This window comes from Myotis davidii, unplaced genomic scaffold (assembly GCF_000327345.1).
Source record: "Myotis davidii unplaced genomic scaffold, ASM32734v1 scaffold1451, whole genome shotgun sequence".
Lineage (NCBI taxonomy): Eukaryota > Metazoa > Chordata > Mammalia > Chiroptera > Vespertilionidae > Myotis > Myotis davidii.
Genome location: NW_006282881.1, coordinates 60755 through 81707, shown reverse-complemented (window position 1 = coordinate 81707; position 20953 = coordinate 60755). Strand labels below are relative to the sequence as shown.

Below are 20953 nucleotides of genomic sequence, written 5' to 3'. Positions count from 1 at the left end.
AGGAGCATTTGAGACTACAAAATATGTCGCATGCCCATATCTAACATTTATTAAGGATCATTTATTAAGGGATACTTAAGTCATTCCCTTAAGTCTGTAGTTGGTAGAACAAACTCTTGTTTCCAAATAGGCTTTCCGCTCCTTCCTGGGCCCCCACAAAACACTGAACTCATTTCTTCATATAGGGAAAGCATGACTGCAATGACTGTGACCTGGTTTCTTAAATGGCAGTCTTAGTAAAGACATTGGCCATTCCCAGTCACTTAATGAAACCATACTTCAAATTAAACTATCTAGCCTTAATCTGAAAAAATTCACAAATGCACTTTAAAATATGAGATGGTAAAATGTATGAAATCAAGTATACACATGAGTATAAGTAAAACTGGAAAAAAATGAATAAAATTGGCGGATATGCTGGTTATAATATTGCATTACTAGAGGCCCAGTGCATGAAATTCGTGCACTGGAGGTGGGGGGCAGTTCCTCAACCTGGCCTGTGCCCTCTCGCAGTCTGGGATGGGGAGCAGACCTAAGCCAACAGTCAGACACCCCTCTCATAGTCCGGGACCCCTCACTCCTTACCGCCCACCTGCTCGCTGCTCCTTCCCACTCAGCTCGCTGCTCCTTAGTGCTGCTGTGGAGGCGGGAGAGCCTCCTGCCACTACTGCTTGTTCTTGCCAGCTGTGAACCAGGCGTCTGGCTGAGCACACTGACCACCAGGGGGCAGCTCCTGCATTGAGCGTCTGCCCCCTGGTGGGCAGTGTGCATCACAGTGACCAGTTATTTGGTCGTTCCACCATAGTGGTCACTTAGGCTTTTATTATATAGATAATTTTGCAAAATTTTACCATTAGAGCAGTGGTTCTCAACCTTCTGGCCCTTTAAATACAGTTCCTCATGTTGTGACCCAACCATACAATTATTTTCATTGCTACTTCATAACTGTAATGTTGCTACTGTTATGAATCGTAATGTAAATATCTGATATGCAGGATGGTCTTAGGCGACCCCTGTGAAAGGGTCATTCAACCGTCAAAGGGGTCGCGACCCACAGGTTGAGAACCACTGCATTAGAGGAACCTGGGTAAATGGTACATAAGATCTCTTATACTCTTCCTTACAACTTCAGTAAATATACAATGATCTCAATAAAAAAAAAGGCATAGTGTCTGCACCCCCATCTTTATTGCAGCATTATTTACAATAGCCAAGACATGGAAACAACCAAAGTATTCATCAACAGATAAGTGGATAAAGAAAATGTGGTTTAATATATGCAAAGGAATATTATGTAGTCATTAAACAAAAAGGAAATCCTGTCATTTGCAACAACATGAATGAACCTTGAGGGTTTTGAGTACATTATACTAAGTTACATAAGTCAGACAGAGAAAGACAAATACTATATGACCTCACTCATATGTGGAATCTAAAAAAAACAAACTCATAGATACTACTGCATGGTAACCATAGTTAATACTATATTGTATACTTAAAGGGTGCTGAAAATAAAGCTTTAAAATGTTCTCATCACAAGAAAAAAATTTATAATTGTGTGAAGGTGATGGTTGCTAGCTAATGTAATTGTGGTAATCATTTTATAATATATACATATATCAAATAATTATGTTGTACACTTTAATACAATGTTATATGTGAATTATATACAATAAAATGTGGGGTTGGGATTGGGGAAGAGCATAGGCATTGAAGTAGAAAAACTTAAAATAATGAATGTTAGTTATCATTATTTTTCTTACATTATTATTAAAACTTTGGTCTGGCTCATATACTTTCCTTTTGGGAAAAATACAGGCATATCTCAGCGATATTGTGGGTTTGATTCCAGAACCCCACAATAAAGCAAGTATTTCGGTAAAATGGGTCATATTTTTTGCTGGCAGAGAGTCTTGCTTTAAATTTGTAAAAAACACATCTGGCCCTGCTGGTGTGGCTCAGTTGATTGGGCCTCATTCCACACACCAGAAGATTGCCAGTTCAATTCCTGGTTAGGGCACATACCTGGGTTTTGGGTTTAATCCCCAGCTGGCTCGCTTGCTCTCTCCCTCCCTGTCTCCCTTCCTCCATTCCTCTCTCTATGCGTGTCCTCAGGTGAGGATTAAAAAATAAATTTGTTTGCAGCCTTGGCAGATGTTTCTAAAGCTCTAGCATTGTTACCAGACCCCATTACCAGATGGGTTCAGGCCAGGAGCAGGTCCGCCTAGGGCCCACCAGTAGTGTGTGGGTTATTGACTATGCAGGAAAGAATACCATTCCAGGTCATTTTTGAAAGTATATTTATTAAAGCTGGAGACAGTGAAACAAAGGCAGGGCTTAAGGTAGAAGAAGCAACACAAGAGAGAAAGTCAGAGAAAAGGTTCAGAGGTAAGCCCGGGTTGAGCTGCTACTGCCAACTGCTCCCCTGGTTGCAAGTCTTTTGGGGTTCCTTAGAGTTTAGGAGAAAATAAGCAAAGATACAAGGCATGGGCATGCTCTAGCAAGAGCACACTGTGGATCCTTTGTCTTGAGGCTTTGTTATCTTTCCTTGGTGACTGGAATCCTAGGGGAGGTCTCATAGAGGGTCTTTTTTTCTTCTTAATTTTCTTTCCCATCACCATTTATCCCTTCTTTTCCCTCTTCCACTTCCACTCACCCCTCAGGAGAGGGTCTAACTGAATATTCATAAGCTTTTCTGATGTGTCCTTCAATATGTTGATTCATCGAGACAAGTGTATAAAGGAACCAGGGTTATTTTCGGGTTAGTTTTATTTGTAAAGAACATTATTGAAGTGGGACTGGGACTGTGGCCGGTCTGCCTTGGGACAGTCTGGAAAGTGTAAACCATTTGCTCCTAAGTGTCCTTGGTTAGGGAAGATAAAACCTTGTGATTGATTAGCTGGCTGTAAATTGCTCAAATTGTTTGGCCTTGTCTAATTATTTTGGCTCAGTTTCCCTTATTCCACTTGTCAAGGAATTTCCCTAGCTTCTTACTCTCAGCTTGTCCAAGGAGGCTTATCTTATCTTTTAAAATTTCAAATAAGCCAGGTCTTCACTTTTTGGCCTCCCATGCCAAACTTCAATGCAAATTTTTAATTTTATTTACCACAATGTTAGGAGACCTCATGACCTTTGTACATCCAAAGATCTACCTGGGAGCTAGGTAATTCTCCCTCCTCAAGCATGTCTGAAAAGGAGTATTTTTTTAACTTTTTGTTTGGAAATAATTATAGATTCACAGGAAGTTGCAAAGAAAATGTACCTGATAGTCCTGTTTATCCCTAACCCAGCTTCCTCTAATGATAGTGTCTTGCATAACTATAGTATGACATCAAAACCATGTAACTGACATTGGTACAATGCATAGAGCTTATTCAGTTTTCACCATTTATCTCTGTGCTCATGTATGTCTGTGTTTATAGTTCTGTGCAATTTGTTGTTGTTAATCCTCACTCAAGGATTTTTTTTTAATATATTGTTACTGATTTTTTTACACAGAGGAAGGGAGAGAGATAGAGAGCTAGAAACATCAATGAAAGAGACATTGATCAGCTGCCTCCTGCACACCCCCCACTGGGGATGTGTCTGCAACCAAGGTACATGCCCTTGACTGGAATCAAACCTGGGACCCTTCAGTCTGCAGGCCGACGCTCTATCCACTGAGCCAAACCAGTTAGGGCAAGGATATTTTTTCCATTGATTTTTTTTAGTTTTTAGAAAGGGAGGGAAGGGAAGAGAGAGAGAGAAACAGAAACATCGATCAGTTACCTCCCATATGGGCCCTGACCAGGAATTGAACCTCCAACCTTCTGATGCACTGGACAATGCTCCAACCAACTGAGCCATCCCTCCAGGGCAATGTTCTGTTTTTTTTTTTTTTTTTTATTATAGCCATGCTAGTGGGTGTGAAATGTGACCTCATTGTAGTTTTGATTTCCTGTTTTTAAGTAGCCCTCCTGGTGATTCTAATGCAAAAGCTGCCTAAGGACAGTAGCATTTAGTTAGGAACTATTATACAGAGTGTCCCCAAAAATGTATACACACTTGATAGCTGATAGCTCAGTTTTGAAAATGAAATGTTATTTTAATAAACACTACCTTTATAATTATTAAAAGTGTGCGTATACATGTTTGGGGGACGCTCCATAGAAATGTAGAATCTTAGCCCTACCCTCTTCAGACCTACCAGTCAAAATCTTCATTTTAACAAAGATCCGCAGGTGATCACTACACACATTCGTATTTGAGAAGCTTTGATGTAAGAGACAGGCAACCCTATATTGCTAACACCTCCTAATCATTCTTTAAGCACTAAATGTTAGGGTCTGTGATTTTTTTGCCCCGTTTACCTGGTATGTCCTTGTTTGATAGTCTGGAAAAGTGAGAGGAACACAGAACTTATAGTAAAACAAATAGACCAGGTTTCAATCCTGACTCCAGCATTTACCCGCTGGATAATCCCAGACTACAGTGTATTTGAAATAGAAAAGGAATTAATACCTGCATCCTGCAAACCTTGGGATTAAGTGACTTTGGGACCGCAAGTGTCTAATACAATTTAGCGCAGAGGTAGTTTACTCAATTTTGTTCTCTCTTCCTCTTGCCCTACACTAGCCCTGGCTTTTGTATGAGAGTTTCAGCAAAGCAACCCTCAGCTTTGGCTTCCTCTCATATCACCGAGCAGCTGAGGGACTGGCTGAATGATTTGCCAGATCAGTGATTTCCTTAAAGCAGCCAGCTCAGCAAGAAAAAATCCACGAATGACCCCACAATCAACTTCTCTGCGCTAAGTAAGACCAGGCTCAAAGCTGGAACCATGAACTCTGCCAGATACCTATAATATATAGACGTGTAACAATCTCTAAGGCTATTTATTTTGGTGTAATTTTCATATATTTTAACCAGTAAATGTGCTAAGTAAGCACTCAGAATCCATAATGGATTTATATCTACAGCCAAGATCAGAGGTTCTCAACTGGGGGTGATTTTTCGTGATCCCTTCCTACCAGTGTGGCAATCTCTGAAGATTTGTCAGTGCTGAGGGTGGGTGCTACTTACATCTAGTGCAGTGGTTCTCAACCTTCTTTATGCCACAACCCTTTAATACAGTTCCTCATGTTGTGGTGACCCCCCAATTTCATTGTTACAAATTGAACATAATTAAAGCATAGTGATTAATCACAAAAACAATATGTAATTATATATGTGTTTTCCGATGGTCTTAGGCTACCCCTGTAAAAGTGTCAATCGACCCCCAAAGGGGTCGTGACCCACAGGTTGAGAACTGCTGACCTAGTGGGTTACCACATCCTACAATGCATCATATGGCCTTCCCCCGGGGAAAATTAGTCTCTCCCAAAATCAACAATGCTGAGGTTGTGAAACACTGCCCTAGACTCCTAAATTCAGGTGCTGGGTCACACTCATTAATAGGTAATAAAATGGATACATAAACAAATGAGGTGACCTACCCTAGATCATCCAGCTAATAATAGAGGAGCAGGATTCAAACCACAACTGGCTCGAAAGCCCTGAGGCCCGAATTGTTTTATAAGGCTTGTTTTCAAACATTCTTGTTCAAGTCCAGCTTACAACTGCATGTACATACACAAGTTTTACTCTGCAACTTCTTAAGAAGCAAACAAGCCAGAAAAAGCTTTTATTTTATTTTATTTATTTATTTATTATTTTTCTTTTTAAACCCTTACCCAATATTTTTCCATTGATTTCAGAGACAGTGTAAGAGAGAGGGAAAGACAGAGAGAAACATTGATGTGAGAGAAACTCATTGATTGGTTGCCTCCTGCATGTGCCCTGATTATGGCCCCGCCGGGGAGGAGTCTGCAATTGAGGTACATGCCCTTGATCAGAATCAAACCCTGGACCCTTCAGTCCACAGACTGACACTCTATCCACCAAGCCAAACTGACTGGGGCCAGAAAAAGCTTTTAGACCTCTCAAACATAAAGATTTTTCAAGTGCCCTTTGTACAATCAGTCTAACAATTACCTCCCAATTCCTTTCTTCCTTGGTTAAATATTTAGCTAACTGCTTTGCCAGGATTTGGGTCAAAGAGCTATTTATTTATGTGTTAAGGATGGCAAACATGATTATAAGATATAAAATTCTACCAGAGAAGCCATGGTCAAATCTAAAAGTAGTTAAGTTGTTAGGGCTAATGTGTGACAGGGAACAGCAGGACGAACAGCAACTCATTGTCACTGTTAGGGCTGGTGATGCAGCAGCTGGCAGGATAAAAAGCCACAGATGCACATATAGCCAGCCTCTTCCCCATTGTCATGGTGGATGGCTTTTGGGTCTCTAACTCACTACATGCCAGGTGTGGCTGATGCTTAAACACCTGTCATTTCATCTCATCTCACCATAACCCTAAGAGGAAGCAATTATTAGTCCCATGGTAAAATGAGGAAGCTGCAGCTCAGGCGTTCAGGACTTTGTCCTAGGTCACTCAGGTGTCAGTGGTAAAGATAGGTTCACAACCTGGACAGTTTCTCTCCACTTTGCTCGGCTGGCTTCCTCTCCCTTTTGAAACTGATTCTAACTGAATAGTTACATGACATTTCTCTCTTTCTGTTTCAAGGTCCTTCCTGTAGGAATGGGAAATGTGGGAGGGAAGGATATATTCATAATGTAGTTGACTTTTCAGAAAAGAATTTAAAGAAGCAACGTTTCTTCCCTGCCCCACATCTTATAAGACTGAGGCAGGAGTGTCAGAGTCAAGGAGTAACTGGAAGATGGAGGAAGGAGCCATGAGCCAAGGAATGCAGGAGGCTTCTAGAAGCTAGAAAAGTCAATGTAATTGATTCTCCCTTAGAGACTCCAGAAGGAATGCAGCCCTGCTGACACCTTGATTCTAGCCCAGTGAGACCTCTCACCTTCAGAACTGTAAGAGAAATTTGTATTAGTTAGCCATTAAATTTGTGGTTATCTGTCATAGCAACAGTAGTAAAGTAATACACTTTGGTTGATGGTGCATCTGTGCTTTCTCCATGCCTTCTATCCCTACCCCATCCTCCAAAAATAAAAATAAAAGTAAATAAAACAACTGTGGGAATTGACCTTAATATCCATCATGGGCTTAATATCCATCCATACAGGGACTCACTCTGCCCCAGGCCTTCCGAGCACTCCCAGATAACATCTTTTATCACACTTACATGATCTCACACAAAGGGCATTGTTTATGAACGTGAGATTATTAAAGTTGATTCAAGTTGTGGACTATCTGTTCTTGGACATGGAGAGAAATGAGTCATCAAATGTCTCACTCTGACCCAATTGTATGGGAGATTTCAAAATGAAGAGAATGATCTTATGGAAAACACTGGTAGGCAGCCAACTGAGAATGTTACTCTGAAGTACCAACAGAATGAAGACATTTGCCTACTCATCTTAACAGGGAACAAAAGAGGATGCTGAGTTCAGGGAGGATTGAAAGTAGGTTACCTGTAATGCTGACATTAACTGTATGCAGAATTTTCCGTTCAGATCTAGGAAGCTTGTGCATTGGCTATGCCAATGTGAAACTATGCAACAACCTTAAATTCCTATTAATGAATAGATGAGTTAGAAGGTACGTTAGAGCTTGTACATAAAAAGGTTTTAAAGGAGATAAAAGTTTCATTGTTTTAAGGTTAACAGTAAACATACAGTTTGACTGATCATGACCCAGCCCTGCATGAGCATGTCCTGCTTTCCTGTTAGCCCACAAAGAATGCAGCGAGCCACGTCTTGCACTGCACAGCCTTGTGGGGAAAGGCCAACTCACCTGCCATGCTGCTGATGTTCACCAGCCTCCCCTTGGATTTCCTAAGAAGAGGCAAAAATGCCTTTGTGACTTCCACAGCCCCGAAGAAGTTCACGTCCATGCATCGTTTGTAGTGGATCATAGGAATGAGCTCCCCATCAGTGGGTAAGCCAAGGATCCCAGCATTGTTGACCACAGCCCACAGTCCTGAGAACAGAAAGGAACAGCACTGAGGTTGGGCCAGACTAGAGAGCAGGACAATTTTTAACACTTTAAGTTCTAGAGTCAAAAGGGCCTCTTTGAGGTTAAGGACAGATCACTGACACTCTCCAAACTCAGTCTCTTTCGATACCTACAACCACCTGCCCTGAGGGGAGTAAATTGGTGAAATATCAAGCAATATTTTTGGAGGCATTTTCTTTTGCTTCAGAGCACTTCCCTACATCCATGCAGCTCGATAAGAGTCTACCTCATGCTTCTCCCTCCAAGGAATGTGTGGAGACAGCATGGCGTCTTTAGTACAATGCAGGATGGCATAAGAGCCTGTCTGCCCTTTTCCTTAGACAAGAAGATCTCCTCGTCCCAGGAAACAGGGAAACCAGAGAACAAGTGCCAAGAGCTAAGAAGACTGCAAAGGCCCTGAGCCCTGTTCCCCACCAGCCTGATTCCCTGATAGGAATCACCAGAAGGCCCTAGCTGGTGTGGCCTAGGGCCGTGGTCGGCAAACGGTGGCTCTCGAGCCACGTGCAGCTCTTTGGCCCCTTGAGTGTGGCTCTTCCACAAAACACCATGTGCGGGTCTGCACATACAGTGTGATTGAAACTTCGTGGCCCATGCGCAGAAGTCCGTATTTTGTGACGAGCCACAGTCAAGGGGCCAAAGAGCCACATGTGGCTTGGGAGCCGTGGTTTGCCGAGCCACAGTTTGCTGACCACTAGAGGATAGAGCATCAGTCTTCAGACTGAAGGGTCAAGGGCATGTACCTCAGTTGCAGGCTCGACCCCTGACCCCAACCCAGGGCTAGTATGGGAGGCAACCAATCAATGTGTCTCTCTTACATAGATTCTTTCTATCTCTTCCCCCCTCCCTTCCACTCTCTCTGAAAATCAATGGAGAAAATATCCTCCAGTGAGGATTAACCACACACACACACACACACACACACACACACACACACACACACACGGAAACAAGAAGAAAAGAGAAAGAATCACTAGAAGGGCTTATTCAGATATATTGCTCGTACCCCCTCCCCCCCCCACCCCAAGAGAATCTGATTTGGGATGTCTGGTGACCTGAGAATCTGCATTTCCAACAAGTTCCCAGGCAACGCTGATGCTGTCCTGGACCACTTGGAGAATCACTGTCCACAACTAGTGGTTTTCAACCTTCACTGCACATTAGGCTCACCTGGGAGGCTTTTTAAAGGCCCAGTGCCCAGGCCACATCCCAACCAACTAGAACAGGACTCTTGGATAAGGGAGAGAGGGGACCTTTTAAATAGTAGTTAACATTTTTCCCCAGGTGATTCCAGTACACAAGCTTGGGAGCCATTGCCATAAATAGTAGGAGAGAGGTAACTGAAAAACTCCAGATGTTTTGGGGGATGAGGGATCTGAAGCAGAGGTGAGTGGTCTGGGTCCTCTTTATCTGAGAGAAAAAGAGGTGGCAGGACCTAACGTATGTTTAGCTTGATGGACCTGAAACAGAATCTCTGAGTTCCCTAAGCCTCAGCATGCTTTAGAACAGTGGTTCTCAAGGTGTGGTCCAGCATCAGCAACCTCTTATCAACTGGGCATTTGTAGACATGCCATTCTGGAACCCCACCTCAGACCTGCGGGATCAGAAACTGCCAATCAGAAATTGTTGAATCTGATACAACCTGCCTTCCAGGCGATCCTGCAGCATGCTCAAGTGAGAGAACCTGTGTTATGTACAGGAGACCAATGAGCCTCGACGCTGGCAGAGTGCAAAAATGGCAGGAGGCACCAACCCTAGCACCTAGGAAGTTGGTACATGAGGACTGGATGGAGCATTGGACATCTCCACGGGGGCCAACATGAAGAATTGACAATCCAAGATGAAATGTCCCATCCCCAGGAATGTAGGTACTACTACCCCAAGGAAATGAGATGAAGTTGAAAATGACAGAAATGCTTTTTGCCACATGTCAGAAAGATGGCTCAAAATAGAAATGAGTTGAGTTATAGAAAATAAAGTTACATGTCTGCACACTTGAGTTGGTGACATTTCACATATCATCATGTTAGGAAAATCCAGAGAGAGGGTGCCTGGCATATAGTCAGAGTTCAACAGCTATTAGGATGGTGAGGGGTGATGAGAATGCCTCCACTAGCATCCTCTCGCTCAGTGAGGGTTTTAATTCACTCAGCTTGTGGCACACCTTTAACCAGTCAACATGCAGACTCAGCTTGAGAATGCCCTTGAACAGGGCTCGGCAAACTTTTTATATAAAAGGCTAGATAGCAAATATTTTAGTGTTACAGGTCCTACTGTCTCAACTCTGCCATGATCAAGTGAGAAAAACCAGATTATACGTAAATGAGTGGGCATGGTTGGGTGCCAATAAAACTTGATGTATAGACATTGACATTTGAATTCCATATAATTTATGTCGAAAAAATTCTTCTGATTTCTTTTAACTATTTATAAATGTTAAAAAAAATCCTTAGCTCACAGACTATACAAAAACAGGTGGCAGAACTACATAATAGATTTTAAATGACAAAGTTAAAGAGAGAGAAAACAGATGAGTTATTGTCAGAGATTAAGGATGAGACTATGGCTCTAAAAGAGTTTAGCATGAGAGAGCCTGGTATGGATGAAACAGTTCTGTATCTTGATTGTGGTGATTTTAGCACAAGCCTACACGTTATGATATTGCAGAACTACACACACACACACACACACACACACACACACACACACATTTGCATGTATGGAATCTGAATAAACTCTATGGATTATATTAATGCCAATTTCCCAATTTTGCTATTGTACTATAGTTATTCAAGACGTTGCTACGGAGAGAGGCTTGGCAGACAGTGCTTAGTAATCTCCCTGTACATTTTTTTTTTGCAACTTCCTGTGAATCTACAATTATTTCTAAATAAAATGCTAAACAAAACAACAACAACAAAAAACAAACAAACAGGTAGAGCCATAGTTTGCCAACTCCTGTCATAGAATTCTAAGATGGCCATTATGCCCTTTATACCTATAGGGCTTTAAAATAACTAATATTCATTAATAATTAACTATATGCTAACACTAAGTTAATGTGTTGTGTAGGAACAGCTGCTGGCCCTCGTCCAGGAGCAGCAGTTTCCTGGTTTATCTATAGTTAGCAAACATCCTTCTTTCTGATTTTAAACTCTCCTGTTTCACTGCTCCTCGTTCTTTTTGATTTGAGAGGCTGAAGCTGAGAGAGACCTCGAGGAGAACAGGCAACGGTGTATTGGTAGTTCTGTCTCAGAAGAGGATTGCCCTCTAGAATGCTGGCTCCCAAACACCAGGGGCTCATACCTGGTAAAACGCACTCACCACACCCCTTCATCCCTGGACACTGGCATGGTATTTCTCCCTACTTTATTGTTCAATGTGGTCAGTACTGCTCCTCTGGCCTCCTTAGAGGCCTCTGTATTGAATATCTCCTTGAATAAGACATCATGAAATCAAACTCATGAGAGGAACAAACTCAACCTGGTAAGATAGCAAAAGACCAGGGCAGGAAAAGGTACCTTTCTATAAAATGAGAGCACATTGCTAAGCTTGCTGAAAATGGATTCCTGATAACCAACAATCTATTTTTCTCTCATCCTCTCATTTCTTAGATGTTTATTGAATATTTACTATATGACTGGGACTCCCCTTAATAATGAATGAATGGAAACTAAGACCCCTAACTGAATGTTTTCCTCATGTCAGGGACTCTTCTAAGTGCTGTCTTTGTAATAACTACCAGAGGCCTGATGCATGAAATTCGTGCAAGGGGCTCGGCTCTCACAGCCCTGGCTTAGTCCAGAAGGTCATCCAGAAGGTTGTTCAGCGGTCCAGTCTAATTAGCATGTTACACTTTTATTATTATAGGTTACTTCACATATCAAATGAGACAGATAACATTACTCTCTTTGTGCTGTGAAGAGAATATAAGCAGGAAGTGTCTGAGGCTTTCATAGAAAGCCCTATATTAAAACCAACACAGAAGAAAGCAGAGCTAAGAGACTGGATCCTGATGACATTGCTTAAGTTCCTGGATCCAGACATGCCTGAAGCCAACTGGTCTTCTCAATCACATAAGCAAATACATTCCTTTTATGCTTCAGCAATTTTTAAAAATATTTTTATTGATTTCAGAGAGGAAGGAAGAGGGAGAGAGATAGAAACAGATGAGAATCATTGATTGGCTGCCTCCTGCACGCCCCCTAATGGGGATTGAGCCCACAACCCAGGCATGTGCCCTTGACTGGAATCAAACCTGGGACCCTTCCGTCTGCAGGCTGATGCTCTATCCACTGAGCCAAACCAGTCAGGGCTGCTTCAGCAACTTTGAATTGGGTTGTGTCACTTGCATCTCAAAGAATCCTAATGAAAACATGGTTCTGGCTCTCAAGGAACCTAGTGGTGAGGATTGGTAGATGGATAGATACTTAAAATAATGCAGTGATATGAATGTCTGCAAAGTATAATGAGTGAGTGTCCAGAAGAGGAAGTGAATGATGTAGCCTGGATTACCAGAAAGGTCATGCAAGAGATATTATATTTGAGCCAGGTCTTCTGTGGAAGTAGAGTCTGCACTTGGATAAAGGCAAGAGCCTTAGACAAAGGAAGTGGAGGCCAGCAGAGAATTTTGGCAAGAGGAAGCAGAATATGCAGAGATACAAGCTAGCACATTCTAGTCTGGAAACCATTCAGAATTAAGAGTTTGGCAGTGGCCACTATCCTGAAAGGCCTTCAAATACATGTTAAGGTATTTAGATTTTATTTGGAGAACCACTGAACTACGTAATGAGACATAGAAAACACCTACCACAGAGCTGGCTCATGGGAGGAACCCAAGACATGAAAACCCTGTATGTCAAGGGGTTTTTAGGGAATAGATGGCATAAGATGTGCACATTATAAAGATTACCGTCCATTTGGAAAATAATGGGAAAGGGAAAGGGGGTCATTGTGGGAGCCCAGGTGGGAGATGAGGGCCTTCGCTAAGCCATAGCTGCCTAGAGATGGTAGGAAGGTCTGGGATGATAAAGATCTAGGAGGTATAATTGACAGGGCTCCAGACCAATAGGATGCAGGAATCACAGGTAGCCAACACCCCCCAGGTTGCTGGCTTGAATGCTAACACCTGAGCCAAGGGATGCAGAGGGTAAACTGATTTGCAGACTGGCAGCAGAGGTCAGATTTTGACAAATCAAGTTGGGGTGTCTGATAGGTAATTTTATATACATGTAGTTTTGGACATTGAAAAGGGGTAGGTTGGCAATACAGATTTGGAAGTTACTTAAATCACAGTTGCTTAAATCTTAGTGTTTCTCAACTCAGGCAGAATAGTAGCATCACCTGGAGAGCTTTAAGATACACTGATACCTAGGACCCCACCTAGATCTTCTTTACAGCTGACATTCCCAGTAAAAGGATAGCAACATTGCCAGCCTCATGGTTGAAGGATTAGCTGAGTTTTTGTAGGTAGATACTGATGTGGTTGGTTGCGGGAGGGGTTCCCAGGCTGGGTGGGTATCCGGAGTGTTAGACCGGTGCCTCAGAAGGGCCTCACGCTTGGCTGAATTCCCTGCTGGGCCCATCTTACAGTCTTAATCGTTTTTTAAACTAAAAGGGCCTCATATAACTTTCATTTTGCACTGGGACCCCCAACATATGTAGCCCATCCTGGGACCAAACTTGAATATTTTCATACAGTCTCTAGCCCAAAAAATGTAGAGTGGGAAGTTTGGGATAGATCCTCAGTAACATTCACATTTATGGACAGGGTTAAGGGGTAGAAGAAAAGGCTCAATAGAAGCAGAAAGAATGATCAGCGAACTACGAGGGCAGTAGGAGTCTGGTGACACCAAAGCCAAGGCAGGGGAGGGTAATCGCCACATTTAAACACTGCAGGGTAGTTAAGAGCTTGGAGTTCAGGATAATGCTGACTAGCTTGGCCAGACCAGGGCAGCAGAGTTCCGAAGAGCTTGGCCATGAACGAAGGGATCAAGAAAGGGCAGTGGCTCAGGAAGGACCGTGATTACGAAGCTTTTTAAAAATCTAATACATGTTAATATTGGTGTAAGGAGAGAACTGAGGAAGGGGTGGGAGGCGGTGATTGATGGGAGAGTGAGCAGATGTTGGAGGAACCAGGATAAAGAATTCTGTAAGTACTTGAAGGCAGACCATGCCTGACTCATTCCTAACGTCCGCATGTCTACGAGAGGCCCCCGCACATGGCAGGTACTCTGTAGTGGTGTCTTCAGATGGGGTCAGCAGCCAGAATGGACTAGAGGGCAGCAGTACTTAGAGGCTGGAACCCGTGTTGGGCATTTGCCAGGAGGTGGAGGGCAATGCAGGGCATGGGTGGCTGAAGCAGTACCTCTGTTCTGCACCTTCTGCACCACTTTGCTGTAGGCGTCTTTTATCTGCTGCGAGTCGGTGACATCCAGCTGGAGCACAGAGAAGCGCGTGGAGCAGGTTCTTCGCAGTTCCTCTGCCCCTGATCCGTTTTCATTCAGAACTCCAGCAAACACGGTGAAGCCCAGCTGGTCCAGATACTTGGACAAAGCATGACCAATCCCAGAATCACTACCTGCAAGGGGTCAAAGCAAGACAAAGTGGCTTCGGAGAAAATATTTAATAAGGAAACACACCACATGTTATTTGTAATGGTCCATATTCTCTGGACAGAGTGGGTCTTGAGGAATTTTCTTTATCTGAGCGGGAAATGGGCAGAGAAGCCGAAAGAGACCTTTTTTTTTTTCTGTATATAAAAAAGGAAATGAGGGAGAATTTGGGGTAGGAGAAAAGCTGATGGGAGGATGACCGGGAGTAGCTGGTGGCAAAAGAACTTAGGAGGGAACAAAGCCTCTCTTTATAAGTCTGGTTTTGTTTTTTATTTGAAAGTGAATTAATAAAGCCAAAGTTGACAGGAGGCCATCTGCTCCATTTGCTTGTCCTTACCAATGACGAAGGATAGCATAGAGGCCTGAGTGTGAGCTTGGCCCCTCCCATCCCTACCTGTACAACCTCGGTCAGGTTATTTTACCTTTCTATGACTAACGTCCTCATCTGTAAAATGGGCTTAATAAGGGTACCTACATCAGTTAATATTTGTGATGTGCTTAACAGTGCCTGTTTCAAGTAATTACTGTATAGGTCTTTTTTTTTTAAAAAACAAAACTATGCCAACCTTCCTGATTTTCAGGCCTTTACATGCACAATATTGGTTGATGGGGATTTTGCCTCAACCAACAGTTAGCTAAACATCTGGATTAAGATTCAGACTCCTTGATTCTGCCTCTTCCATGTCCGAGCCTTGGGAAATGTTAGATATAGCCCTTTGGAGCCTCCACATCCTCATCTGGGAAGTGGGGTTATAATGGTGTCTCCCTCATGGGCTGAGCTTGAAAGTCAACAAGACAAAGGGTATTTTTGCACAAGGTCCAACATGTCACGTGTGGCTGTTATCAGTATAGTGGCTCTAACCCAGACATGATTTCTGATTTACAGTGTTAGAGATAAGGCTGTGCTAGCCCTGGTGTCGCAAGGCTGTGAGTTTGTGCAGGGTCAGAGGGCCTTGGCAAAGTATGTGGCTGGGGAGCCACTCCCTGCCCGATAGGATAACCCTTGTGCATTCCAGAAATCCAAAAACAAGGCTGGCGCCTCTGTGAAAAGGCAAAGTGTTTCATCAGAGTTATTCAATATGTAGTAGCCTCTGAAAATAATCATGTCTAATCATACCAACTGAATGCTCCCCAGCTTCCAGCCAGCCTCACACGTATTAACTCGTGGAATCTTCTGAACTGGGAGGAAACTGAGACACCGGAGAATTAAGTCATTCAGTTGGGACATGGCAGAGGTTGGCTCCCAGGCAGGGTTTGAGATATAAACATTTCAGGCATGAACTATTCACTTCTTCCTGGGCACAAGGCTTAGCATAGAAGGTGGTCAATAAAAGGTATGTGTTGACTACATAAGCATTTAAGAGGGCACTGAAATGTGAGTTCTGTAAGAACAGAGAGAGTCCTAGTTCACTGGTGTTTAAAGTACTTGATTCAAAGTAAATGTTCAGCAAACTGCTGAGTCGGATGCCTGATAGGGGAAATGCTGGGGTTGGTTTTAAGCTATGCCTTTTGAGATCCTTCTCTCTCTGGTGGCCTGGAAATCCATCAACTTGGACGAAGCAATTAGGACTAGAGTCTCATTCATGCAAGATTGGAATGAATTTAAAGTAGTGATTCATTCAAAATTATGTGCAAAATGGAAACAACGTCAATCACTTTAATTCAAAAGACTTAATAATTGTATAGTTTCAAAGCTGGTGGGTTAATCGTAAGTGGATTTATGCCGTTGCCACATCAGGGTGCCGTATTAGCTGGAGAACAGAAATATGTCTCCTCATTTGCTGGGTCAAATATTTAATTAGGAGAGTTGTGAATAATTAGAGCTCAGAAGTGCTTCAGGGCTACGTCCCTTGAATGAAACACACCCACCCTGCAAAAATAAGATTGTATGTGCAATTTTGGACACAAGCTGGAAGCTACATTCAGAAAAAGAGATGGGGGGGGGGCAGGAGGCGGCAGGGAGATGCAAACCTATAAATGGTCTAGTCATTATGAAAACATCATGTGAGTAAAAAAAAATAATAATAAGCCCTAGCCGGTTTTGCTCAGTGGATAGAGCGTTGGCCTGCAGACTCAAGGATCCCAGGTTCGATTCCGGTCAAGGGCATGTACCTTGGCTGCGGACACAACCCCAGTGGGGAGTGTGCAGGAGGCAGCTGATTGATGTTTCCCTCTCATCGATGTTTCTGGCTCTCTATCCCTCTCTCTTCCTCTCTGGAAAATCAATAAAATATATATATTTTTTAAAAATAAACTGTATGATCGGCAATGAGATAAATAGAAGAAGAAATTATCCACAAGCTCACCAATCTAGTAAAACTTTTATAATTTTCATGTTTTTCTTCTATTCTTCTTTTATACTCTGTTCTTTGACAACTAATTTTTAAGCTAATATTATATAAACCAATTTTGCAGGTTCCACATAGTCCTCAAAACCATAAAATTCTCCTCATTAAAATGCAGTAGAAAGAAATGGTGAGAGCCTGAATTCTGGAGCCAAGACACCTGAGTTCAAATCCTGACTCTGCCATTTACCAATTGTGTGACTTGGGACAATCAGTAAACCTCTCCGTATCTCAGTTTCTTAATCTATAAAGTAGAGTGATTCTAGGATCTGCCTCATATGGTTGTCAGAGAATGCAATGATTTTGATATATTAAAGTAACAGGGCCTTGTACATGGCAGTTGCTACCCAGGTATTTATTAGATTTTTATTTAACTTTCTAAACAGTCTTTTGTTGATTACTTCTAGTTCCTGCAATCAGAAGGATTTCAGTTCAGTTTGTATCTCAGAAGGTCATCACAGCTGTTCTAACTACAATGATGGACTAGCCCAGGACCACGGCTCTTTCTATCAGTGATCCCCTCTTTCCCAGACCCTGTCCCTAAATTCCTCTAAGTCTTCACTTTGGGAACGTGGTCTTTAACCAATAGCAGCTTAAAGCAGATCTTCACAGCAGGTGGGCATCTTCTGAGGTACCAAGGCCTTTTCTCATAGTGGAATTTCACTTCAAATAGTGGAATGGACAAATACAAATTGAGGACCTACTATGTATTAATAAGAGGACATAGTCTGAACATGTGTTTTGCGTGACCCACACCGTGTACATTGTAAAATTTAAGTACTTCAAATGGGGTGATTTCACCTGAAAATCCAGGTCATTTCTTTTTCTTGATTAACCAGGAGATGGGCCGACTCTAGGCCTACATTCCTACAAAGAATCCATGAGCTGAAGCTGAGGATCCCAATGGCTGCCCCTTACATAGGCCATTCTCTCAGAATAAAACTCATGCTCCATTGTTTGCACCCACAATTTCATTGCCAGCACTCCTCACTAATATGATCTGCCCCACCCCTGTAGCCTTTGACCCCAAGACCCTTGACACACTTTCCCATTTGCACATGTCCCCTGGCTCAAAAGTTGTTTACCTGGAAAGCTGTGGAAAACTAAGGAGAAAAGGACTTTCCTCTCCCTTATTTAAGACTGAAGCAATCCATCAGAATTGTCACTCTCCTCTGGTTGACACCACCTGTTCTCTATAAAATAGATTAAGTTATGATAAAACTAGAGGCCCAGTGCACGGATTTGTGCACTGGCAGGGTCCCCCTACATAGCCTGTGGGGATCGGGCCGAAACTGGCAGTCCAACGCTGCCTGCTGCTCCCGCTTGCCGCTCCTGTTCATCTTAACCCCGCTGTGCCTGCTGCTGCTTCACTGCTATCTCAGGGCTCCAGCGGCCAGCCGTGAGCCCTGCGTCTGGCACCCGTTAGTCAGCTGAGCGGCACTCTACTGTGGGAGCGCACTGACCACCAGGGGGCAGCTCCTGCATTGAGCATTTGCCCCCTGGTGGTCAGTGCACATCATAGTGACCAGTCGACTGGTCGTTTGGTCACTTAGGCTTTTATATATAGACTAGAGGCCCGATGCACAAAATTCATGCAAGAGTAGGCCTTCGCAGCCATGGCTGCCTCAGCCCTCGAGGCAGCCCCGGCTTCATCCAGAAGGTTGTTCAGACAGTTGTTCCGCTGTTCGGCCATTTGGTTGATTTGCATATTATGCTTTTATTATTATAGATCAGCGGTTCTCAACCTGTGGGTCACAACCCCTTTGGGGGTCGAACGACCCTTTCACAGGGGTCGCCTAAGACCATTGGAAAACACATATATAATTACATATTGTTTTTGTGATTAATCACTATGCTTTAATTATGTTCAATTTGTAACAATGAAATTGGGGGTCACCACAACATGAGGAACTGTATTAAAGGGTTGCGTCATTAGGAAGGTTGAGAGCCACTGTTATAGATGGTAGATAGATAATATAAAACTCTAGGACACTTAAGACTTCTCCGACGGTTGTACAAGGCTTAAGTGTACAACCTTAAGCTTCTAATTCAGGAAGAGCAAGTCCTTGACAAGTATACCACCAACACCCCATGGCAATCTAAAAGGACAGTAACTATTGTAGTGAGATCCTGGAAAATAGCTAGCTAGATCTTCCTTGTCAATTTTTAAATAGAAATCAATAGCTTTTCCTGGAATATAACCTTTACGAATCTTTCTCCAATACTACTGTTATTACTAAATTAAGATAGGCAACTGAGATACTGAGATATTAAATACTTGTTCAAAGATTCATAGATGGGATGTCTAGGATCAGCTCTCAAAACCAGATTTGCTCTTTCTAAGCATGTTTTTTACTGCTATGATTCACTGTCTCTTTGAGCACCTGAGCAGATGGAAAGGAGATGGACAAACTGGGGACACCGAGGATGGGAGCTCTCTGCTGGAGAAGGGTCCCCATCACTGGCACCAGTTCCCTTCACAGAGGATGGACTCCCATCATCTATGAAACAGCACAAACTAATTGCAACTGCTCTTCCAGAAGGGGGAATGAAATGAATGGATTTGTTCTTAGTGGTGCACAACGAAAGAACTCCTAGCCGTGCTGCAAAGTAAGCAACCAATCAAAGCAGCCCCGCTGGGTTTGAACAATGGCTGGATTCCCAGACCACAGTCCATTCCTGATGACTCTCCTGAATTCCACCTGCTACCACCCAGCTCAAGCACAATTAATTCATCACCAATTGCCCTCAATTGCTTCCTCCTGTAATTCCTTATTCTCTTAAATGGCATATCTCCTTCCAACACCTTCTCTCCCAGTCCTCACCTCCATTCAGTACCCACACTCTCCATCCCAAGATTTGACATCTAGCTCTATATCTCCTTTTCTGGACCTCATGACATTGAAAGTCAGCTCACCTCAACTCAGCCTGCCATCAGATTGCCAACAAATTGGGTATATGCATCCTCAGAGGTAGCAGAAAATGACATCATAATTATCCAAAATTTCATATTACATCTGTTGAGAGTATTCCTGGTAAGAAACATTGGAAATGACTTTCAATACTAACATCCCAAAATCAATGCTGATGGGGAGGATGTGCAGTCAGCTGGGAAAGCCAGAATTTCACAAATCCTCAGCCAAGAGGTCATTAGAAAGAGGTGAGTTAAGTATTCAGAAACCTCCCTTTGGGCAGAACTTAAGAGACTCAGCCCCATTTCCTCTATGGGTGTCTTTGCAGATACTTGGAAAGATAATAGATTTTAAAAAATCTATTAAATGCCCATCCCCTCAAAAAGAAACAAAATGGTAAGAGTCTATCCAATAGTTGGTATCCATGACCATAAGAAAAGGTGGTGCTCTGGCTTTCCCTAATGCCGCTTTTAACTACTGACACTTCTTCCTGTCTCTCTTCATATTCACTTATTCATTCATTTATTCATCCATTCATGTATTCGTTCATTCGTTCAGAGATTACTGTGTTAGGTCCCAGAAATATCACCAGTGCCCAAACCTGCCCTCAGAGTCTTGTTTGGTTTGTCTGGATGGAGCCAAGTATTGGCAACAGTTTTCAAAGCTCTCCAGGTGATTTCATTGTCTGGCCAGGGTTGAGAAACACTGATTTAAGACAAGGATCTCAACCAGGGGTGACTTTGCCCCACAGGATATTTGGCAATGTTTGGAGATATTTTTGGTTGTCACAACTCTGCGAGTGTTATTGGCATCTAAAGTGTAGATACCAGGGACGTTGCCAAACACCCTACAGCAGGGGTCCTCAAACTTTTTAAACAGGGGGCCAGTTCACTGTCCCTCAGACCGTTGAAGGGCCGGACTACAGTTTAAAAAAAAACTATGAACAAATTCCTATGCACACTGCACATATCTTATTTTGAAGTAAAAAAACAAAACGGGACAAATACAATATTTGTATTTGCATGTGGCCCGCGGGCCGTAGTTTGAGGACCCCTGCCCTGGACAGAGCTGCTT

The 20953-nt window shown here is 42.9% G+C and overlaps 1 protein-coding gene across 1 annotated transcript in view; it reads right to left on the bottom strand.

Moving 5' to 3' along the window:
* Positions 1 to 20953, bottom strand: part of HSD17B2 (hydroxysteroid (17-beta) dehydrogenase 2) — a 57712-nt gene that overhangs the window by 7737 nt on the left and 29022 nt on the right. The window contains exons 2-3 of the mRNA XM_006753318.2: positions 14376 to 14588; positions 7790 to 7975 (exon numbers count right to left, since the gene is read on the bottom strand). Of these exons, the coding sequence (XP_006753381.1) occupies positions 7790 to 7975; positions 14376 to 14588 (399 nt within the window). The remainder of the gene's footprint in view (positions 1 to 7789; positions 7976 to 14375; positions 14589 to 20953) is intronic.